Source organism: Hyla sarda, chromosome 1, assembly GCF_029499605.1.
Source record: "Hyla sarda isolate aHylSar1 chromosome 1, aHylSar1.hap1, whole genome shotgun sequence".
In the NCBI taxonomy this organism is placed as follows: domain Eukaryota; kingdom Metazoa; phylum Chordata; class Amphibia; order Anura; family Hylidae; genus Hyla; species Hyla sarda.
The window spans coordinates 38,348,990-38,368,746 of record NC_079189.1 but is presented as its reverse complement, the minus strand read 5'-3'; the positions used below and the strand labels follow the sequence as shown (position 1 = coordinate 38,368,746).

The 19,757-nt window shown below is 43.5% G+C and overlaps 1 protein-coding gene across 1 annotated transcript in view; it reads right to left on the bottom strand.

The window, feature by feature from the left end:
• Positions 1-19,757, bottom strand: part of EIF2AK3 (eukaryotic translation initiation factor 2 alpha kinase 3) — a 64,867-nt gene that overhangs the window by 17,162 nt on the left and 27,948 nt on the right. The window contains 7 exon segments of the mRNA XM_056553942.1: positions 511-660; positions 5,692-5,814; positions 8,749-8,858; positions 11,006-11,226; positions 14,787-14,909; positions 17,706-17,846; positions 18,294-18,456. Of these exon segments, the coding sequence (XP_056409917.1) occupies positions 511-660; positions 5,692-5,814; positions 8,749-8,858; positions 11,006-11,226; positions 14,787-14,909; positions 17,706-17,846; positions 18,294-18,456 (1,031 nt within the window).

The window sequence follows — 19,757 nt, the reverse complement described above, 5'->3', positions numbered from 1 at the left end:
TAAGGACAACAATAAATAAAGCATTATTATTATTATAATAACGTCAGCAGAGAGAACTGTGCTCGTGATGTCATCAGAGAGCATTCCAAAAAGAAAAGAATTTCCTCTGTAGTATTCAGCAGCTAATAAGTACAGGAAGGATTAAGATTTTTTAATAGAAGTAATTTACAAATATGTTTAACTTTCTGCCCCCAGTTGATTTAAAAGAAAAGGTTTTCACCGGAGTACCCCTTTAAAGAGCCCTCAGCAAGTGAATGAGGCGGCATTGCGCTCCGCACCCCGGCTAGCCATGAGATTAGTGCATTTCATTGTATAGAAGTCTACGCCGCACCGTTGTCCGGCTAATAATTAATGATTGCAGGGGGTCTCAGAAGTGAGACAGTGTTACCAGCAACTTGTGACATGACCGATCAACATGTCAAACTTGTTTTTAATGACTAATGCTTTTAATTTTTTAAATATCTATATCTATATATTCTTAAACATATCAGCGCAGCATAAACACTGTACCATCCATCCTTTAGCCACAGCTCATCCATTTTCTCCTGCCATAATTGTGGTGGTTCTTCACGCCAGGCATTGAAATAGCGCACAATACCAGGATGCTCCAGTTTGGCGAGAGCCTTCACCTCCCTCATTACCTTCTCTCTGGCCAGTTTCCTGAAAATAAAGCAGAACAGATCTGTGTTAATAGACGGTCTATGGAGATAAATCCATAAGGATCATGGTCCAATGATTTAAAGGGGTACTGCAGCGAGAAGTCACTTATTCTCTGTCCTGTGGATAGGGGATAAGTACAGTAGCCCTTTAATATATGAATTTGTAAACCACTGTAAATGTGAATATACTGCAATTTGAGATCATAACTATGGAAAACTAGTAACTGATAAAGCTTTCAAAAAGTCATCCCAAAATAAAGGTAAAAATCAAGCAATAAGCAGCAAATTACAGGTAAAGCAGTACCTAGAGTCAAATCGCTGATCAGCACTCTTTGCTGCCTCCTGTGGACCTGTCTAAAAAAGCCATAAAACAATTCACCCCCCCAATGGTGCCACCCTTGTCTACTGGCCGTGTTTGGTATTGTGGTATTACTATGCAGAAATGCTTATTAACCACTTAAGGACTCAGGTTTCCCGCTAATGGGGTTTAAAAACCCTGTGGGTCACGGTTGCTACGGGCAGTCAGAACCAACAGCTAATGCTGGGCACAGCCGATCGGGCCGATGCCCGGCATTAACCCTTTAGATGCCACGATCAAAGTTGATTGTAGCATCTAAACTGAAAGTAAAACTATCCCGGCAGCTCCACGGAACTATCGCGTACTAGTGTGATGTCACGATCAGCTTACTGGAAGGTGGGGAGGGTCCTCACCTGCCTTCTCGTCCGTCCGATCGGCAATCATACTGCTCCATGCCTGTGCAGCAGAGTGCCGGTAACCCTGATCAATGCTGTGCTATGGCATAGCATTGATCAGTGTATGCAATCAGGAGATTGCATGTTATAGCCACCTGTGGCGGCAACAAAAAAAATATATAGATTTTTTTAAAGTGGTAACAAAAAAATTGAGAAATGTGAATAAGCCCCCCCCGATGAAAGCTTGAATCACCCCCCACCTCTTTTCCTATTTTTTAAATAAAATGTAATAAAAATAATCATATATGTCCGAGCTATTAAATTATAAGGTTAGCTAAACCGCACGGTCAAATGGCGTACACGTAAAAAAATTAAAAAACAAAGTCCAAAATTGTGCATTTTTAGTAACGTCATACCAGAAAAATATTTATTAAATTAGCCTTCATGTAGCCCCATACGTTGGGGGGGGGGGGGAAATAAAAAATAAAAAAAGTTATAATGGTATGAAGATGACATTTTTAAAAACATACTAATTTTTGTGCATATACCGTATTTATCGGCGTATAACACGCACTTTTTAGGCAAAATTTTTTAGCCTAAAGTCTGTGTGCGTGTTATACCCCGATACACCCCCAGGAAAGGCAGGGGGAGAGAGGCCGTCGCTGCCCGCTTCTCTCCCCCTGCCTTTCCTCGGGTCTAGAGCCCTGCTGCCGGCCCTTCTCTCCCCCTGGCTATCGGCGCCGCTGCCCGTTCTGTCCCCCACGACTATCGGTACCGGCGCCGACAGCCAGGGGGAGATAAGGGCCAGCGGCACCCATCGCCGGCGCCCCGTTGCCTCCCCCCATCCCCGGTGGCATAATTACCTGGGTCGGGTCCGCGCTGCTGCAGGCCTCCGGCGTGCGTCCCCGGCGTCGTTGCTATGCGCTGAACGGTGCGGCGCACTGATGTCAGTGCGCCGCGCCGTGCATAGCAACGACGCAGGGGACGCACGCCGGAGGCCTGCAGCAGCGCGGACCCGACTCAGGTAATTATGACACCGGGGATGGGGGGAGGCAGCGGCGCCGGCAATGGGTGCCGCTGCCCCTTCTCTCCCCCTGGCTGTCGGCGCAGCTTCTCTCCCCCTGGCTATCGGCACTGGCACCGATAGTCAGGGGGACAGAACGGGCAGCGGCGCCGATAGCCAGGGGGTGAAAAGGGCCGACAGCAGGGCTCTAGACCCCAGGAAAGGCAGGGGGAGAGAAGCGGGCAGCGACGGCCTCTCTCCCGCTGCCTTTCCTGGGGGTATATCGGGGTATACATGCGCACACACGCACCCTCATTTTACCATGGATATTTGGGTAAAACTTTTTTTTACCCAAATATCCTTGGTAAAATGAGGGTGCGTGTTATAGGCCGGTGCGTGGTATACCCCGATAAATACGGTAGTTATACATTTTTTCTCAAGTAGTAAAATAAAACCTACATAAAAATCGGGCATCCTTGTAACTGTATGGACCTATAGAATAAATATAATGTGTAATTTTTACTGAAAGTGCACTGCGTAGAAACGGAAGCCATAAAAATTTGCAAAATGGCGTTTTCATTTCACCCCACAATTTTTGTGAAAAAAACAAGCGCTTATATGGGCATTCAGGTGCAAAATTGAAAGAGTTATGATTGTGCAAATGATTTTGAAGTGCAAAAATGAAGATTGTTTTGAGTCCTTAACCTCTTCAGGACGCCGGGTGTATGCATACGCCCTGCATTCCGAGTCCTTAACCCCCCCTTAAGGACTCAGGGTTTTTCCGTTTTTTGCACTTTCGTTTTTTCCTCCTTTCCTTTTAAAAATCATAACCCTTTCAATTTTCCACCTAAAAATCCATATTATGGCTTATTTTTTGCGTTGCCAATTCTACTTTGCAGTGACATTAGTCATTTTACCCAAAAATGCACGGCGAAACGGAAGAAAAAAATCATTGTGCGACAAAATCGAAAAAAAAACGCCATTTTGTAACTTTTGGGGGCTTCCGTTTCTACGCAGTACATATTTCGGTTAAAATTACACCTTATTATTCTGTAGGTCCATAAGGTTAAAATGATACCCTACTTATATAGGTTTGATTTTGTCGCACTTCTGGAAAAAATCATAACTACATGCAGGAAAATTTATACGTTTAAAAATGTCATCTTCTGACCCCTATAACTTTTTTACTTTTCCACGTACAGGGCGATATAAGGGCTCATTTTTTGCGCCGTGATCTGAAGTTTTTATTGGTATGATTTTTGTTTTGATCAGACTTTTTGATCACTTTTTATTCATTTTTTTAATGGTATAAAAAGTGACCAAAATACGCTTTTTTGGACTTTGGAATTTTTTTGCGCGTACGCCATTGACCGTGCGGTTTAATTAATGATATATTTTTATAGTTCGGACATTTACGCACGCGGCGATACCACATATGTTTATTTTATTTTTATTTTTTTACACTTTTTTTTATGGGAAAAGGGGGTGATTCAAACTTATTAGGGAAGGGGTTAAATGACCTTTATTAACACTTTTTTTAAGATTTTTTTTGCAGTGTTATAGGTCCCATAGGGACCTATAGCATTGCACACACTGATCATTGTTATCCCATAGGGACCTATAACACTGCACACACCGATCTCCTATGCTGATCACTGGCGTGTATTAACACGCCTGTGATCAGCATTATCGGCGCTTGACTGCTCCTGCCTGAATCTCAGGCACGGAGCAGTCATTCGTCGATCGGACACCGAGGAGGCAGGTAAGGGCCCTCCCGATGTCCGATCAGCTGTTCGGGACGCCGCGATTTCACCGCGACTGTCCCGAACAGCCCGACTGAGCAGCCTGGTCACTTTCAGTTTCACTTTAGAAACGGCGGTTAATACCGCACATCGCCGCAATAGGGATGATCCTGAGGGCTAGGAGTGAGGTCGCAGTGCTGCGATCTCCTCCTATCCCCTGCCATTTTTCTTCAAACTGATTCTGACCAATGGCAGAGCAGGAAAGAGGGTTGCCATGGCAACCCCCCAGTTCTGCCCACCCCTGGATGTCGAGGGGAACATGGGGAGAAGATTGAGGCCAGTACCTGGGGGGAGAAGATGCGTGGGAACCGCTGATAGTCTCTGGAGACTGCAAAGATCCTGGCACAGGTAGGGAAATATTGGGGGGGGATGGGGGGGGGGGAATGAAAGTGAAAGTAAAGTGATCTTTACTGTGGCAACCACTAGGAAGGCCAAACAGCAACTCCCAGCATGCCCAGAAAGCCAAAGGCTGAAATTTTTGAAAATTGCTGCTCTACTTTGAAGCCCTCTAATTTTTTTCAAAAAGCAAAAATATGTCCATTTTATGATGCCAACATAAAGTGGACATATTGTATTTGTGAATAAAAATTTAATTTATTGGGAAAATCCATTTTCCTTACAAGTAGAGAGCTACAAAGTTAGAAAAATGCAAAATTTTCATGAAATTTGAGGATTTTTCACCAAAAAAGGATGCAAGTAAAGCCGAAAATTTACCACCAAAATAAAGTAGAATATGTCACGAAAAAAAACAATCTCAGAATCAGAATATTCGGTAAAAGCGTTTGAGTTATTAATTCGTAAAGAGACGGTGGTCAGAATTGCGAAAAAGGGCTCAGTCCTTAAGGTGAAAAAGGTCCTTAAGAGGTTAAGGGTAGGGTCACATGTGCTGTAGTTTGCTGCTGAGTATATCACGACCCAATGAAGTCAATGGGTAGAAAATCAGCTGCAGAAAAAAAAAAAAAAAAAAAGGAAAAACCGCAAAATACGGCACGTGAGTTTACCCAAAAAGTTGACGTTAAAGGGGTACTCCGGTGGAAAACTTGATTAATAAGTAAACTGGTGCCAAAAAGTTAAACAGATTTGTAAATTACTTCTATTAAAAAAATCTTAATCCTTGCAGTACTTATTAGCTGCTGAATACTGCAGAGGAAATTTTTCTTTTTGGAAACACAGAGCTCTCTGCTGACATCTCTGTCCATAGGAGAAAATCCCCATAGAAAACATATACTGCTCTGGACAGTTCCTAAAATGGACAGATGTCAGCAGAGAGCACTGTGTTCGTGATGTCAGCAGAGAGCTCTGTGTTTCCAAAAAGAAAAGAATTTCCTCTGTAGTATTCACCAGCTAAAAAGTACTGAAAGGATTAAGAATTTGTATTAGATATAATTTACAAATCTGTTTAACTTTCTGGCACCAATTGATAAAAAAATAAAAAATAAAATAAAGTTTTCCACTGGAGTACCCCTTTAAGTTCAGAGCTCAGACTACGCAACAGTATTTTTACATGTGAATTCAAGAACAAGTATCCAGTTACCTATTGGGGAGGCGGATTCGCTTGATGGCATAGTTACAATCATCTACTTTATTCCTGGCTTCGAATACCACTCCAAAGCCCCCGCGTCCCAAACACCGGATAGGTTCAAAGTCCGTGAGATACCTATGGAGAAGATGGGGAGAGTAAGAATTATAGCTATAATACAACTAGAAATATGTATGTGATTATACTAGGGATCGACCGATTATCAGTTTGGGCGATATTATCGGGCGATAATCACGATTTTGGGCATTATCGGTAATTACCTTGCAGATAAGCCGATAAGGCCCCACCCCCCACACCGCGTCCGCAAGTCCCGGCAACAGAGGAGTTAAATCTAGATTCATTCCGCCCTGCCCGGCGGCACCTCTCCTCCAACAGCCTCCACGTGGGACGCCATCCCTGGACTCACCCCCGCTCCCGGATGCACCATCGCTGCTAGACTCACCATCGCTCCCGTGCCTACTGACACTCTTGCCGGAGTGTCAGTACTATACCATCCAGAGGCAGCCGGTGAGCGAGTACAGCCTGCAGCACTGAATATACCGCGCTCCCCTGCCATCGGAGCATCACATCGCGCCCCCCTGCTATCAAGGCTGCGAGAGGAAAGTGAGACCGCCGTGCCCCCTTTCCACCGGGGCACGAGAACAGAGTGGGACTTTCGCATCAACAGAGGATCATTAAGCCACTAATGGTGAGAACTAGAGATGAGCGAACTTACAGTAAATTCGATTCGTCACGAACTTCTCAGCTCGGTAGTTGATGACTTATCCTGCATAAATGAGTTCAGCTTTCCGGTGCTCCGGTGGGCTGGAAAAGGTGGATACAGTCCTGGAAAAGCGTCTCCTAGGACTGTATCCACCTTTTCCAGCCCACGGAGCACCTGAAAGTTGAACTAATTTATGCAGGAAAAGTCATCAACTGCCGAGCCGAGAAGTTCGTGACGAATCGAATTTACTGTAAGTTCGCTCATCTCCAGTGAGAACTATCATCTTAACACCATCTATATCATTAAATCGGGAGATTGACTTTGTATCATTTTAAGTGCACTTAATTTTTTATAAAACGGGACTTGCATTCTTTGTTTCCGGATTTCTACACCGGACTATTGGACATTTTACTGAATCCATTTTAAATTACCCTTTTTTTTCCCCCACTAGGGCCCAGTGGGATTAATATTCAACAGTACCAGTCAAATGTGTAAATTTTGTTTATATTATATTTACCATTTAAATTTTATATACCGCATTTATCGGGGTATACCACGCACCCTCATTTTACCAAGGATATTTGGGTAAAAAAAGTTTTTTACCCAAATATCCATGGTAAAATGAGGGTGCATGTGTGTGCATGTGTATACCCCGATAAACCCCCAGGAAAGACAGGGGGAGAGGCCGTCGCTGCCCGCTTCTCTCCCCCTGCCTTTCCTGGGGTCTAGAGCCCTGCTGCCGCCGCTTCTCTCCCGCTGCCCATTCTCTCCCCCTGACTATCGGTGCTAGCGCCGATAGCCAGGGGGAGAGAAGCGGCGCCGACAGCCAGGCGGCATAATTACCTGTTGCCTGGGTCGGGTCCACGCTGCTTCAGGCCTCCGGTGTGCGTCCCGTGTCGTTGCTATGCACGGCGCGGCACACTGATGTCATGCGCCGTGCAGCGCATAGCAACGACGCAGGGGACGCACACCGGAGGCCTGAAGCAGCGCGGACCCGACCCCGGCAACAGGTAATTATACAACCGGGGATGGGGGGAGGCAACGGCGCCGGCAATGGGTGCCGCTGCCCCTTCTCTCCCCCTGGCTCTCTGCGCCGCTGCCCCATTGCCGGCGCAGCTTCTCTCCCCCTGGCTATCGGCGCCGACACCGATAGTCAGGGGGAGAGAACGGGCAGCGGCGCCGATAGCCAGGGGGAGAGAAGGGCCGGCAGCAGCACTCTAGACCCCAGGGCAGGGGCAGAGAAGCCGGCAGCGTTGGCTGTCTCTGCACCTGCAAAGCCGCTGCAGTTCATTGATTTAAAGCGCCCGCTTTAAATCATTGAACTGCAGCGGCTTATTAGCGTATAACACGCACAGACTTTAGGCAAAAAAATTTTGCCTAAAAAGTGCGTGTTATACGCCGATAAATCCGGTATTAGTAACGCTGTTATATTTACATTTATTTTCCACTTCTAGGGCCTCACCACCCTTGGTGCATAATGATAGAGGTATAAGCTATTGTTTTGTCCAGATTTGTAAATTACTTCCATAAAAAAAAAATCTTTACCCTTCCAGTACTTTTAAGCAGCTGTATGCTACAGAGGAAATTATTTACTTTTTTTAAATTCTTTTTTGTCTTGTCCACAGTGCTCTCTGCTGACACCTGATGCCCATATCAGGAACTGTCCAGAGCAGCATATGTTTGCTATGGGGATTTTCTCCTCCTGCTCTGGACAGTTCCTGACACAGGCATCAGGTGTCAGCAGAGAGCATTGTGGACAAGATACAAAAAAAAAAAAATTCAAAAAAATATAAATTTCCTCTGTAGCATACAGCTGCTTAAAAGTACTGGAAGGGTAAAGATTTTTTAATAGAAGTAATTTACAAATCTGTTTAACTTTCTGGCACCAGTTGATTTACCAAAAAAAAAAAAAAAAAAAGGTTCCACCGGAATACTCTAACAAAAAAAGAAAAAATTTGGTGCCAGCCATCATGAATTGGAATACTGTATACCAGTGGTCGCCAAACTGTGGACCTCCAGCTGTTGCAAAACTACAACTCCCAGCATGCCCGGACAGCCGTTGGCTGTCCGGGCATGCTGGGAGTTGTAGTTTTGCAACAGCTGGAGGCACCCTGGTTGGAAAGCAATGCCTTAAAGGGGTACTCCGGGTATGCTGGGTGTCGTAGTTTTGCAACAGCTGGTGGTCCACAGTTTGGAGACCATTGATCTCTACCTGTAAATGGGTCATCCTGCCATAAACATGATTATACCATCGGCTGTGACACTGCTAGTGCCTTCTGTTTATCCGTAGTGTCGGCCGTGTTTCGGAGACAGCATTACAGTAATTCACAAGTATAACTGAGCATTACCGGGACACGTAGCCGCTGCCATTGTAATCGCTCCGGCTCTCCACCAGCTCCCCGTTCACAGGCTCGTATTTATGGTCCGTCTGACACTGCGTTTCTGATTCTTTCCTCTTCTGCTAGTACATAGAGAGGAAATAGTTAACTTCTAGTTAGCACGTATAATCCGAACATTCTGGTAGCAAGACTATAAACAGACTACATAACTTGGGATAGCGGTTCAAAAGAGCATCACAATTAGAGATGAGCGAACTTACAGTAAATTCGATTCGTCACGAACTTCTCGGCTCGGCAGTTGGACTTATCCTGCATAAATTAGTTCAGCCTTCAGGTGCTCCGGTGGGCTGGAAAAGGTGGATACAGTCCTAGGAGACTCTTTCCTAGGACTGTATCCACCTTTTCCAGGCCACCGGAGCACCGGAAAGCTGAACTAATTTATGCAGGAAAAGTCAGCAACCGCCGAGCTGAGAAGTTTGTGATGAATTGAATTTACTGTAAGTTCGCTCATCTCTAATCACAATAAGTGTCTGTTAAACATCTTTCTGAACCACGAGCATTAAAGGGGTAACTCCACTGGTACACTTTAATTTATCTATTTATTTTTATCATCATCAACTGGTGCCAGAAAGTTACACAGATTTGTAAATTACTTCTATTTAAAAATCTTAACCCTTCCAGTACTTAGCTGCTGTATGCTCCACAGGAAGTGCTTTTCTTTTTTAATTTCCTTTCTGCCAGACCATAGTGCCCTCTACTGACACCTCTGTCCATTTTAGGAACTGTCCAGAGTAGGAGCAAAGACAGTTCCTGACATGGACAGAGGTGTCAGCAGAGAGCACTGTGGTCAGGCAAAGGAAATTCAAAAAGAAAAGAACTTCATGTGGATCATAACAGCAGCTGATAAGTACTGGAAGGATTAAGATTTTTCAATAGAAGTCATTTACAAATCGGTTTAACTTTTTGCACCAGTTGATTTAAAAAATAAATAAATAAATAAATAAAAAGTTTTCCAATGGGGTACCCCTTTAGAGGGATACTCCAGAGGAAAAGTTCAAGTCAACTGGTAACAACAAATAAAAAAATTAAATATTCTGATTTATAAGTTATTTCTATTAGGAGCGCATTATACTTCTGGGGAAACACCCACAAAGCCCCTCAGAGAAATTCAGAAAGACTCATTACAGTAATATATAGATCAAAAGGAATTTTACGTATTCGCACATGCACATTATAATGCATACAGGTCTTCAGGCACATTACTACACAGACAAGCATAAAAAATAAAAAATGTTTTCTTACTAATGCTTTAAGGCTTTTAGTACATCTCATTTACTATATGAATTTGGTATTGTAATCAATTGATCTACAGAATAAAAGATAACAAAATCTTAAGCCTTCCAGTACTTAGCTGCTGTATGCTTGGGAGGAAGTTGTGTAGTTCTTTCCAGCCTGACCACAGAACTCCCCCTGCTGCCACCTCTGTCCATGTCAGGAACTGTCCAGAGCAGGAGAGGATTGCTATGGGCAATTTTTCCTGCTCTGGACAGTTCCTGAAACAGACAGAGGTGGCAGCAGAGAGCACTGTGGTCAGGCTGGAAAGAATTACACAACTTCCTCTGGAGCATACAGCAAAGGATAGGGGATAAGACGTCTGGTCGCTGGGGACCCCCGTGTTCTGTCCCGCAGGACCCCCGTTCTTCAGCTTCATGGAGCAAAGATCGATCCGTGGCTGATGACGGGCAATACAGGGGACGTCTCGGCCCTGCCCCCTCAATGCAAGTCTATGGGAGGCGGCGTGACAGCCGTCACGCCCTCTCCCATAGACTTGCATTGAGGGGGGCAGGGTGTGACATGAAGGGGTGGGGCTCTGAAAAGTTTCCGGAACAGTTTGTTCTAAACGCTGAGCAGTGGAGTACCCCTTTAAGAGCCAGCAGTGGTAATCCGTGCATGCCGGCTATTAGTGGCAGCCTTTGGCTACTAAAGTCAGCTGGGGGCTGCCGGCTATGGAGTGGGCTCAAGTCCTGAGCTCTCTCTATACACCCTTCACAGAATTAGGACATACAAGTACGTTCTAACATAGGAAGGGGTTAAAAAGGTTAGGCCTCTGATACCGCATTGCCCTGAGATTAGTTGTATTACTGCAACACAGCCTCAATATTCCTTATCAGAAAAAAAGGTCAAACAGTCTAGAGAAACATCATGTGACGTTACAGCCTAAGGGTGGAGCTCCGCATACCCTCCAGCACACGACTGTCTCACGTACCCTGGCGCTATTATTCGGCTGAAAGAGCTTGCGGACGATGTACGTGGTGGCGGTGATGCAGAGCAGGATGGTGCCAATAATCTCCTTCCACCAGGGGAGAAGCACCACGGGATCCTTCTTGCGCATGTTCTTGTAGTTGGGGTTCTCCAGTATCCCTATGGTGATCTGTGTTCCTCGCTTACTGCGCTCTCTCTTGTAGTAGGGCAGGTAGTAACCATTATCTGCAGAGAAGATAGAACAGATGAGAGACCTCACCAGAGAGCTCATAACAGAACAGCTCTACCCCGAATGGGTCACAAACGTTTTAGTCTTTGTAGTATATGCAGCCAGAGAACAAGCAAAAAGGCTTAAGGTAACAGGAAAACACCATCCCTTCTAATGTATTAGGGAGATCAGCAATACAATGTACACTGACCCCACCAGCAGAATAGTGAGTACAGCTCTGGAGTAGAATACAGGATATAACTCAGGATCAGTACAGGATAAGTAATGTAATGTATGTACACAGTGATCTCACCAGCATAATAGTGAGTACAGCTCTGGAGTAGAATACAGGATATAACTCAGGATCAGTACAGGATAAGTAATGTAATGTATGTACACAGTGACCCCACCAGCAGAATAGTGAGTGCAGCTCTGGAGTATAATACAGGATATAACTCAGGATCAGTACAGGATAAGTAATGTAATGTATGTACACAGTGACCCCACCAGCAGAATAGTGAGTGCAGCTCTGGAGTATAATACAGGATATAACTCAGGATCAGTACAGGATAAGTAATGTAATGTATGTACACAGTGACCCCACCAGCAGAATAGTGAGTGCAGCTCTGGAGTATAATACAGGATATAACTCAGGATCAGTACAGGATAAGTAATGTAATGTATGTACACAGTGACCCCACCAGCAGAATAGTGAGTGCAGCTCTGGGGTATAATACAGGATATAACTCAGGATCAGTACAGGATAAGTAATGTAATGTATGTACACAGTGACCTCACCAGCAGAATAGTGAGTACAGCTCTGGAGTATAATACAGGATATAACTCAGTATCAGTACAGGATAAGTAATGTAATATATGTACACAGTGACCCCACCAGCAGAATAGTGAGTACAGCTCTGGAGTATAATACAGGATGTAAGTCAGAACCAGCATAGGCCAAGTGTTGTAATACATATACAAAATATGTACAATATGACAATGAAAGACACGAGGACGAATTCATGGATCAAGTGTAAGTGATCAAAATGCATCCACCAACCAGTGCCAGCAGAGCATGGAGGAACCCTGCACTGGAGTGGGCAATAGGGGAAGAAAATGTGACCACTCCCTAAAAAAAACATATGTTGTCGCTACCCCTTAAAGGGGTACTCCGATGGAAACTTTTTTTTTTTTTTTTTTTTTTTTATTAACTGGTGCCAGAATGATAAACAAATTTGTAAATTACTTGTATTAAAAAAATCTTAATCCTTCCAGTACTTATTAGCTTCTGAATACAGCTTGGAACACAGAGCTCTCTGCTGACATCTCTGTCCATTTTAGGAACTGTCCAGAGTAGGAGAAAATAAATGCTGCTCTGGACAGTTCCTAAAATGGACAGATGTCAGCAGAGAGCACTGTGCTCGTGATTCAGCATTTGAATAAAATAATTTCCTCTGTAGTATTCAGCAGCTAATAAGTACTGGAAGGATTAAGATTTTTTTAATAGAAGTAATTTACAAATCTGTTAAACTTTCTGGCACCAGTTGATTTAAAAAAATAATAAAAAAAAAAAGTAAAAATTGAAAAAAGTTTTCCAACGGATACCCCTTTAAGGCAGTGCTTTCCAACCAGGGTGCCTCCAGCTGTTGCAAAACTACAACTCCCAGCATGCCCGGACAGCCAATACCCCTTTAAGGCAGTGCTTTCCAACTAGGGTGCCTCCAGCTGTTGCAGAACTACAACTCCCAGCGTGCCCGGACAGCCGTTGGCTGTCCGGGCATGCTGAGAGTTGTAGTTTTGCAACAGCTGGAGGCACCCTGGTTGGAAAGCACTGCCTTAAAGGGGTATTCCAGCCAAAACCTTTTTTTTTTTTATATATATAAATCAACTGGCTCCGGAAAGTTAAACAGATTTGTAAATTACTTCTATTAAAAAAATCTTAATCCTTCCAATAGTTATTAGCTTCTGAAGTGGAGTTGTTGTTTTCTGTCTAACTATTGGAAGGATTAAGATTTTTTTAATAGAAGTAATTTACAAATCTGTTTAACTTTCCGGAGCCAGTTGATATATATATATAAAAAAAAAAAAAGTTTAGGCCTGGAATGCCCCTTTAAGGCTTTGATGGAAGACATATTCAGGACAGTACGACTCATCACAAGGACAATGGTGGGAGTAATGTGGTTGGAGATGGATGTCACAGTACATGTATGTACCAATATTCGGAGGAGAAGGAAGCTGAACAGGAAATGCTGCCAGATGGACAGACGCTATACTGAGCGGACCAGGAGATTCTTGCTTTTCGAGTCTGGGGGCTTCTCTGTTCTTTGCTGGAAACAAGGTATAATGTCAGGAGGATACAACAGTCCATGGTGTAACAATGCTGGGGTTACTGGGGGGGGCCAAATCAGTGGAGAGACGTCTCAATGTAACTTGCAGAGTTTGTTTATTTTTTTTTTTTTTTAACCCTTAAAATAACCCACCATGGATCAATCCAGCAGGTCTAATTTTTTCTTTTCCCTGGATGGCAAGGAAAGGGGGACGGCCATGTTACTGCAAATCATATGAGTTATATAAACCTGCTTGTCCGGATTGGACATCATTAAAAAGGAAAAAGTAATGTCGATATCTGTCCACAGGTTCCTGTTTGAAACCAAGGGGAAACCTCCCGTTTTAGGATGTCTTTATACTCCAACTATAAAGCCAGAACAAAGTTCAGCTCTTGCTTTGTTAAAGGGGTACTCCACTGGAAATTTTTTGTTTTTATTTAAATGCTGCCACCTCTGTCCATGTCAGGAACTGTCCAGAGCAGGAGAGGTTTGCTATGGGGATTTGTGCCTACTCTGGACAGTCCCTGACATTGACAGATGTGTCAGCAGAGAGCACTGTGGTCAGGCAGAAGGGAAATTAAAAAAAGAACAGAACTTCCTGTGGAGTATACAGCAGCTGATAAGTACTGAAGGAGTAGGATTTTTAAATCGAAGTCATTTACAAATTTATTTAACTTTTGGCACCAGATTTTGGAGAGAAAAAATAAATAAATAAATTATATATATATTCTCCATCCCTCTCTCCCTATACATACATATATATTATATATATATTTTTTTCAAACAAACAATAGATTTTTATTTTTTCCCTTTTATTTTTTTAATGTGTTTTCCAGTGGAGTACCCCTTTAAAGGAGTACCATCTTTAGTCTGTGCTGGAAAGAGTAAATTAAACTAACTCTCCTCCGCCGATCCCCAGGTGCACAGATATGGCTCTTTTGTTGATACTCCGTCCCCCTGCATTGCCCGTCAGCTCTGTGCGGCTGCGAGATGGGGGTACTGCAGGAAAGATTGCAGGGGTCCCCAGCGGCGGAAACCCCCCTGATCAGACATTTTATCCTCTATCCTTTGGATTGGGGATAAAATATCTAGGGGCGGAGTACCCCTTTAAGTCTGGGTAGTGCAGCAGAATCCAGTGGATCTCAGGCCATCTAGGAATAACAAGGCCCAAACTAAGTCAGCGAGACCAACCACTACAATGGAAGAGCTTGGATCACTTAGTGTAGAAGTTTCCTCCTGCAGAGACTTACCGTATGGATACTGAAGCACAGACAGCGCCCCGTTGCTATATTCCTCGTGAGAGAACTTGTCATTACTGAGACATTTGTCAAACTCGTCTGAGCCGACCAAGACCGGCGTCCGGGAAGGAGAGTCTGAGAAGCAGACAAGGCAAGAACATTAGACTTCTCATTATCTTCTAGTCTCATAGCTGCATCCATTTCCACATACACCTCCCTCCCAGCATTACCTCCCATCTGGCCAATTCAGAGAGAGATGCAGGTAGGCCAAAATTACCAGAACACAACTACAGATGAAGCATACGCATGACCGGAAGCGGGAAAAACCACGAAACTGGACTCCGATAAGATCACATATTTCCACGCCAACAGTGCCTAAGGCTGCATTCACAGCTCGTTTTTGCAATACGGTTCCCGTATCAGTTTTTTTAATTTTTTTAAAGTATGTCTCAAAACCAGACTGAACCGTATACAACCGTATATACCTCTGTATGGTTTTAAACCGTATACGGTTTGAAAACGGATGTCAGGTTGCATACGGTTTAATAAGTTTAAAAAAAAAAAAAATAAAATAAAAACTGATACGGTTTTATGTTTGTCCTTAATTAAATAAAGTTTTTCTTGTTCTATTTGTGGGAAGAACTTCCGGCGTGCACTGCACATGTGCAAAATGCAAAACCGTATGGTGCAAACCGGATAAAAACCGTGCGGACATACGTATACGGGTTGTATCCGGTTTTTCACCCCGACATAAAACCGTAGTAGACTATGGTTTTGTGTACGGGAAAAATAAAATAAATATAAAACTGTAAATTATGTAAAACGTATGCTGACCGTAGCATCCGGTTGTGTACGGTTTTCTATGAAATGTCTATACATACACACTAGAGATGAGCGAACTTACAGTAAATTCGATTCGTCACGAACTTCTCGGCTCGGCAGTTGAAGACTTTTCCTGCATAAATTAGTTCAGCCTTCAGGTGCTCCGGTGGGCTGGAAAAGGTGGATACAGTCCTAGGACTCTTAGGACTGTATCCACCTTTTCCAGGCCACCGGAGCACCTGAAAGCTGAACTCATTTATGCAGGAAAAGTCATCAACTGCCGAGCCGTATGTATATTATATATATATATATATATATATATATATATATATATATATATATATATATATATATATACACACACACTTTTTTTCAATGAGACCGGATACGGGAACGAGATGTGAACGCAGCCTTAGACATTTTTTTCTAACCACGATGCCTCCAGCTGTTGCAAAACTACAACTCCCAGCATGCCCAGACAGCCAAAGGCTGTCTGGCCATGCTGGGAATTGTAGTTTTGCAACAGCTGGAGGTCCCCTAGCTGAAAAAAACACTGATCTAAGGTTTGGGTTTCATATATATATCTCGGCTCAGTGAACCAAACCTAAAACTTGCCACAATTGATGACGACATGCATCTGTTTAGGATGTGGCGTCCATTATTTATTTTTTTTGAACATCAGACAGGTGAACGCATCAAGAGGAGTTCTTCCGTCTGGTGACCGCACAGTGTGTGTCCGACCATCTGACATAGAAATTGAGGCGCCGGATGAAAGTGAACTGTCCCCTTTAAATGAAGGATCAGTTCTATCATCCGCTTCCCTACGGCGCCTTTTCTACAGTGTCGGAAGGAAAAGCCGCCAGATGCCGTATACATGTGAAGAGGGGCTACGTTTTGTGATCTTTGCACCGCTGTACAAGGTCTAGCTACTGCAGCATCTTTGAGTAGTTTGCGTCTGGTGGTTGTCACCAATTCTTGTACCATTAAGCTTCCATTGCTGGAGTTATTTGAGGGAGCTGTAGTTTTGCATTTATTTGCCTATAATTCATTTAATAAAAAAAAAAAAAAATTTCCACTGGAGTACCCCTTTAAGTCAACTGGTGCTACAAAGTTAAACACATTTGTAAATTACTTCCATTTAAAATTCTTAATCCTTCCAGTACTTATCAGCTGCTGTATACTCCCCAGGAAGTTGTATTTCTTTCTTGAGTTCTCTTCTGTGTGACCACAGTGCTCTCTGCCGACACCCCTGTCCGTATCAGGAACTGACCAGAGCAGTAGAGCTTTGCTATGGGGATTTGCTTGTATTCTGGACAGTTCCTGACATGGAGAGAGGTGTCAGACAGAAAGGAATTCCAGAAAGAAATACAACTTCCTCTGTAGCAAACAGCAGCTGATAAGTACTGGAAGGATTAGGATTTTTAAATTGAAGTAATATACAAAACTGTTTACCTTTCTGACACCAGTTGGTTTAAAAAAAAAAATAAATAAATTATGTTTTATACTGGAGTACCCCTTTAAACAAACTTAATGATTTGACTTTCAACCACAGCTACTTCTGTCTGCAGATCTTAAAATGTTTGCATACTGAGATATGATCAGGTAAACAGTAGAAGCTGGTTCACCCATCGACTCTGATCAGACAGTCCCCTACCACGTATGTACCAATATTTAGAGATGAGCGAACTTACAGAAATTCGTCACAAACTTCTCGGCCCGGCAGTTGATGACTGCATAAATTAGTTCAGCTTTCAGGTGCTCCGGTGGGCTGGAAAAGGTGGATACAGTCCTAGGAAAGAGTCTCCTAGGAATGTATCCACCTTTTCCAGCCCACCGGAGGCACCTGAAAGCTGAACTAATTTATGCAGGAAAAGTCATCAACTGCCGAGCAGAGAAGTTCGTGACGAATCGAATTTACTGTAAGTTCGCTCATCTCTACCAATAATCATTATGCTCTGTAACCGTGTCAGGTCTGACAGCTCACACCCCTGGACCACCACAAGTATCAGCTAGACGACTGAGAAATAAAAGGGGCATCATCACTGATGGCCGGTGTGTCAGAAAGATTTTATCTCTGTAAATGTAAGTGTCCTGCATATAAGTGCTTACGGATAAGAGGCTTCCACTTGATCCTTGGCAGAGATATTATGGCGTTACCATCCTTCCTGGTATCCAACGCTGTTGGATTAACTGGGAATTTCTCAGACGGCCGCACAGATGCCTGCAGATACAGCTGACCCCGATACATGCCTACGGAAGGGACAGATTGAAGTTATACAGAGAACATGTGTCGCATTCACTAGAAATATATAGATAGCGCTAGTGCATGCAGCTTCTCAGGAGTTCTTGAAAAAAAAAAAAAAAAAAAAAATATATATATAAGCGCCTGTCCTGTCTCCTACCCTACTGGGTAGTAAGAATGTATACATATGCAGGACCCCCCCCCCCCCCCATGCCAGTGTTCCCAACCAGGGTGCCTCCAGCTGTTGCAAAACTACAACTCCCAGCATGCCTGGACAGCCGTTGGGGACAGCATGCTGGGAGTTGTAGTTTTGCAACAGCTGGAGGCACAATGGTTGGAAAACCCTGCCTTAAGCTCTGGGTATTAACCCAGCACCATGGGGAGAATTTTGATCTTTGCCATGAGACCCCTTTTATCTATATAGAGCCCAAACACAGCATTAGTATCATACATACCGAGGTAGAAGCTGGACTCTGTGGCTCCTCTAGCAGCTTCCACGAGATCCTCCTCATCCTCCAGGACATCATCATTTGAGGAGTAACTTGTGTCATCGAACAGGTTAATAGGAATCACCTTCCCATCCCTGACTAACCAGGCCGAGGCTATGGGGGTGCAGAACTGCACGGAATAAAAGAACAAAAGGATTAAAAAGGGGTATTCCATGAGAGAAAACATTTTTTTTTTTTTTTACATCTCAACTGGCTCCAGAAAGTTAAAACAGAATTGTAAATTACTTCTAAAAATCTTAATCCTTCCAGTAGTTATCAGCTGCTGAAGTTGAGTTGTTCTTTTCTGTCTGTCTGACAACAGTGCTCTCTGCTGATATCTGTCTCAGGAACTGTCCAGAGTAGGAGAAAATCCCCATGGCAAACCTCTAATGCTTCGGACAGTTCCTGAGAAAGGTGTCAGCAAGAAAAGAACAACTCAACTTCAGCAGCTGATAATCCTTCCAGTAGTTAAGATTTTTTGAAGTAATTTAGAAATCTGTTTAACTTTCTGGAGCCAGTTTAAAAGGGGTTCTATATATCAACTGGTTCCAGAAAGAAATCGATTTGTAAATGACTTCTATTAAAACAATCTTAATCCTTTCAGTATTTAAGAGCTGCTAAAGTTGAGTTTTTCTTTTCTAAGTGCTCTCTGATGACACCTGTCTCGGGAACTGTCCAGAGTAGAAGCAAATCTATTCTACTCTGTGCAGTTCCCCAGACAAGCAGAGATGTCAGCAAAGAGCACTGTTGCCAGACAGAAAAGAACAACTCCACTTCAGCAGCTGATAATTATTGGAAGGATTAAGATTTTTTTTATTTTTTTTTTTTAAATAGAAGTAATTTACAAATCTCTAACTTTCTGGAGCCAGTTGATATAAAATAAAAAAAAAAAAGAATAAATAAAAGTTCTCCTGGAATACCCCTTTAATTGTAAGCAACAAAGAAAAATTGTTTAGATCACAAAAGATCATCCAGGCTGAATACTAGTGTAGAAAATCCTCCAATAGGAATGCAGTGATCCCCCGACATACGATCATTTCAACATACGATGGCCCCGACATATGATCATTTTGCATGTTGAAGGCAGCATCAACATACGATGCTTTTGTATGTCGGGGCCATCGCATCACGTCGCCGCACATGCCATCCCGTTATCCAATAGGAGCGGGTGCGCAGTGACGCGATGATGGCGATAGAAAGTGACGATCCAGGGCAGCAGTGACTGTCCGGAGCGGACACCCCGGGGACGTGATGACAGCGATGGAGTGCGAAGGTCCGGAGGGGACATGCGAGTATAACTTTCTATATTACTATTGCACGGATCCCATCAACATACGATGGATTCAAGTAAAGATTGTTCATTTGGAACAAATTACCATCGTATGTTGAGGGTAGAGATGAGCGAACTTACAGTAAATTCGATTCGTCACG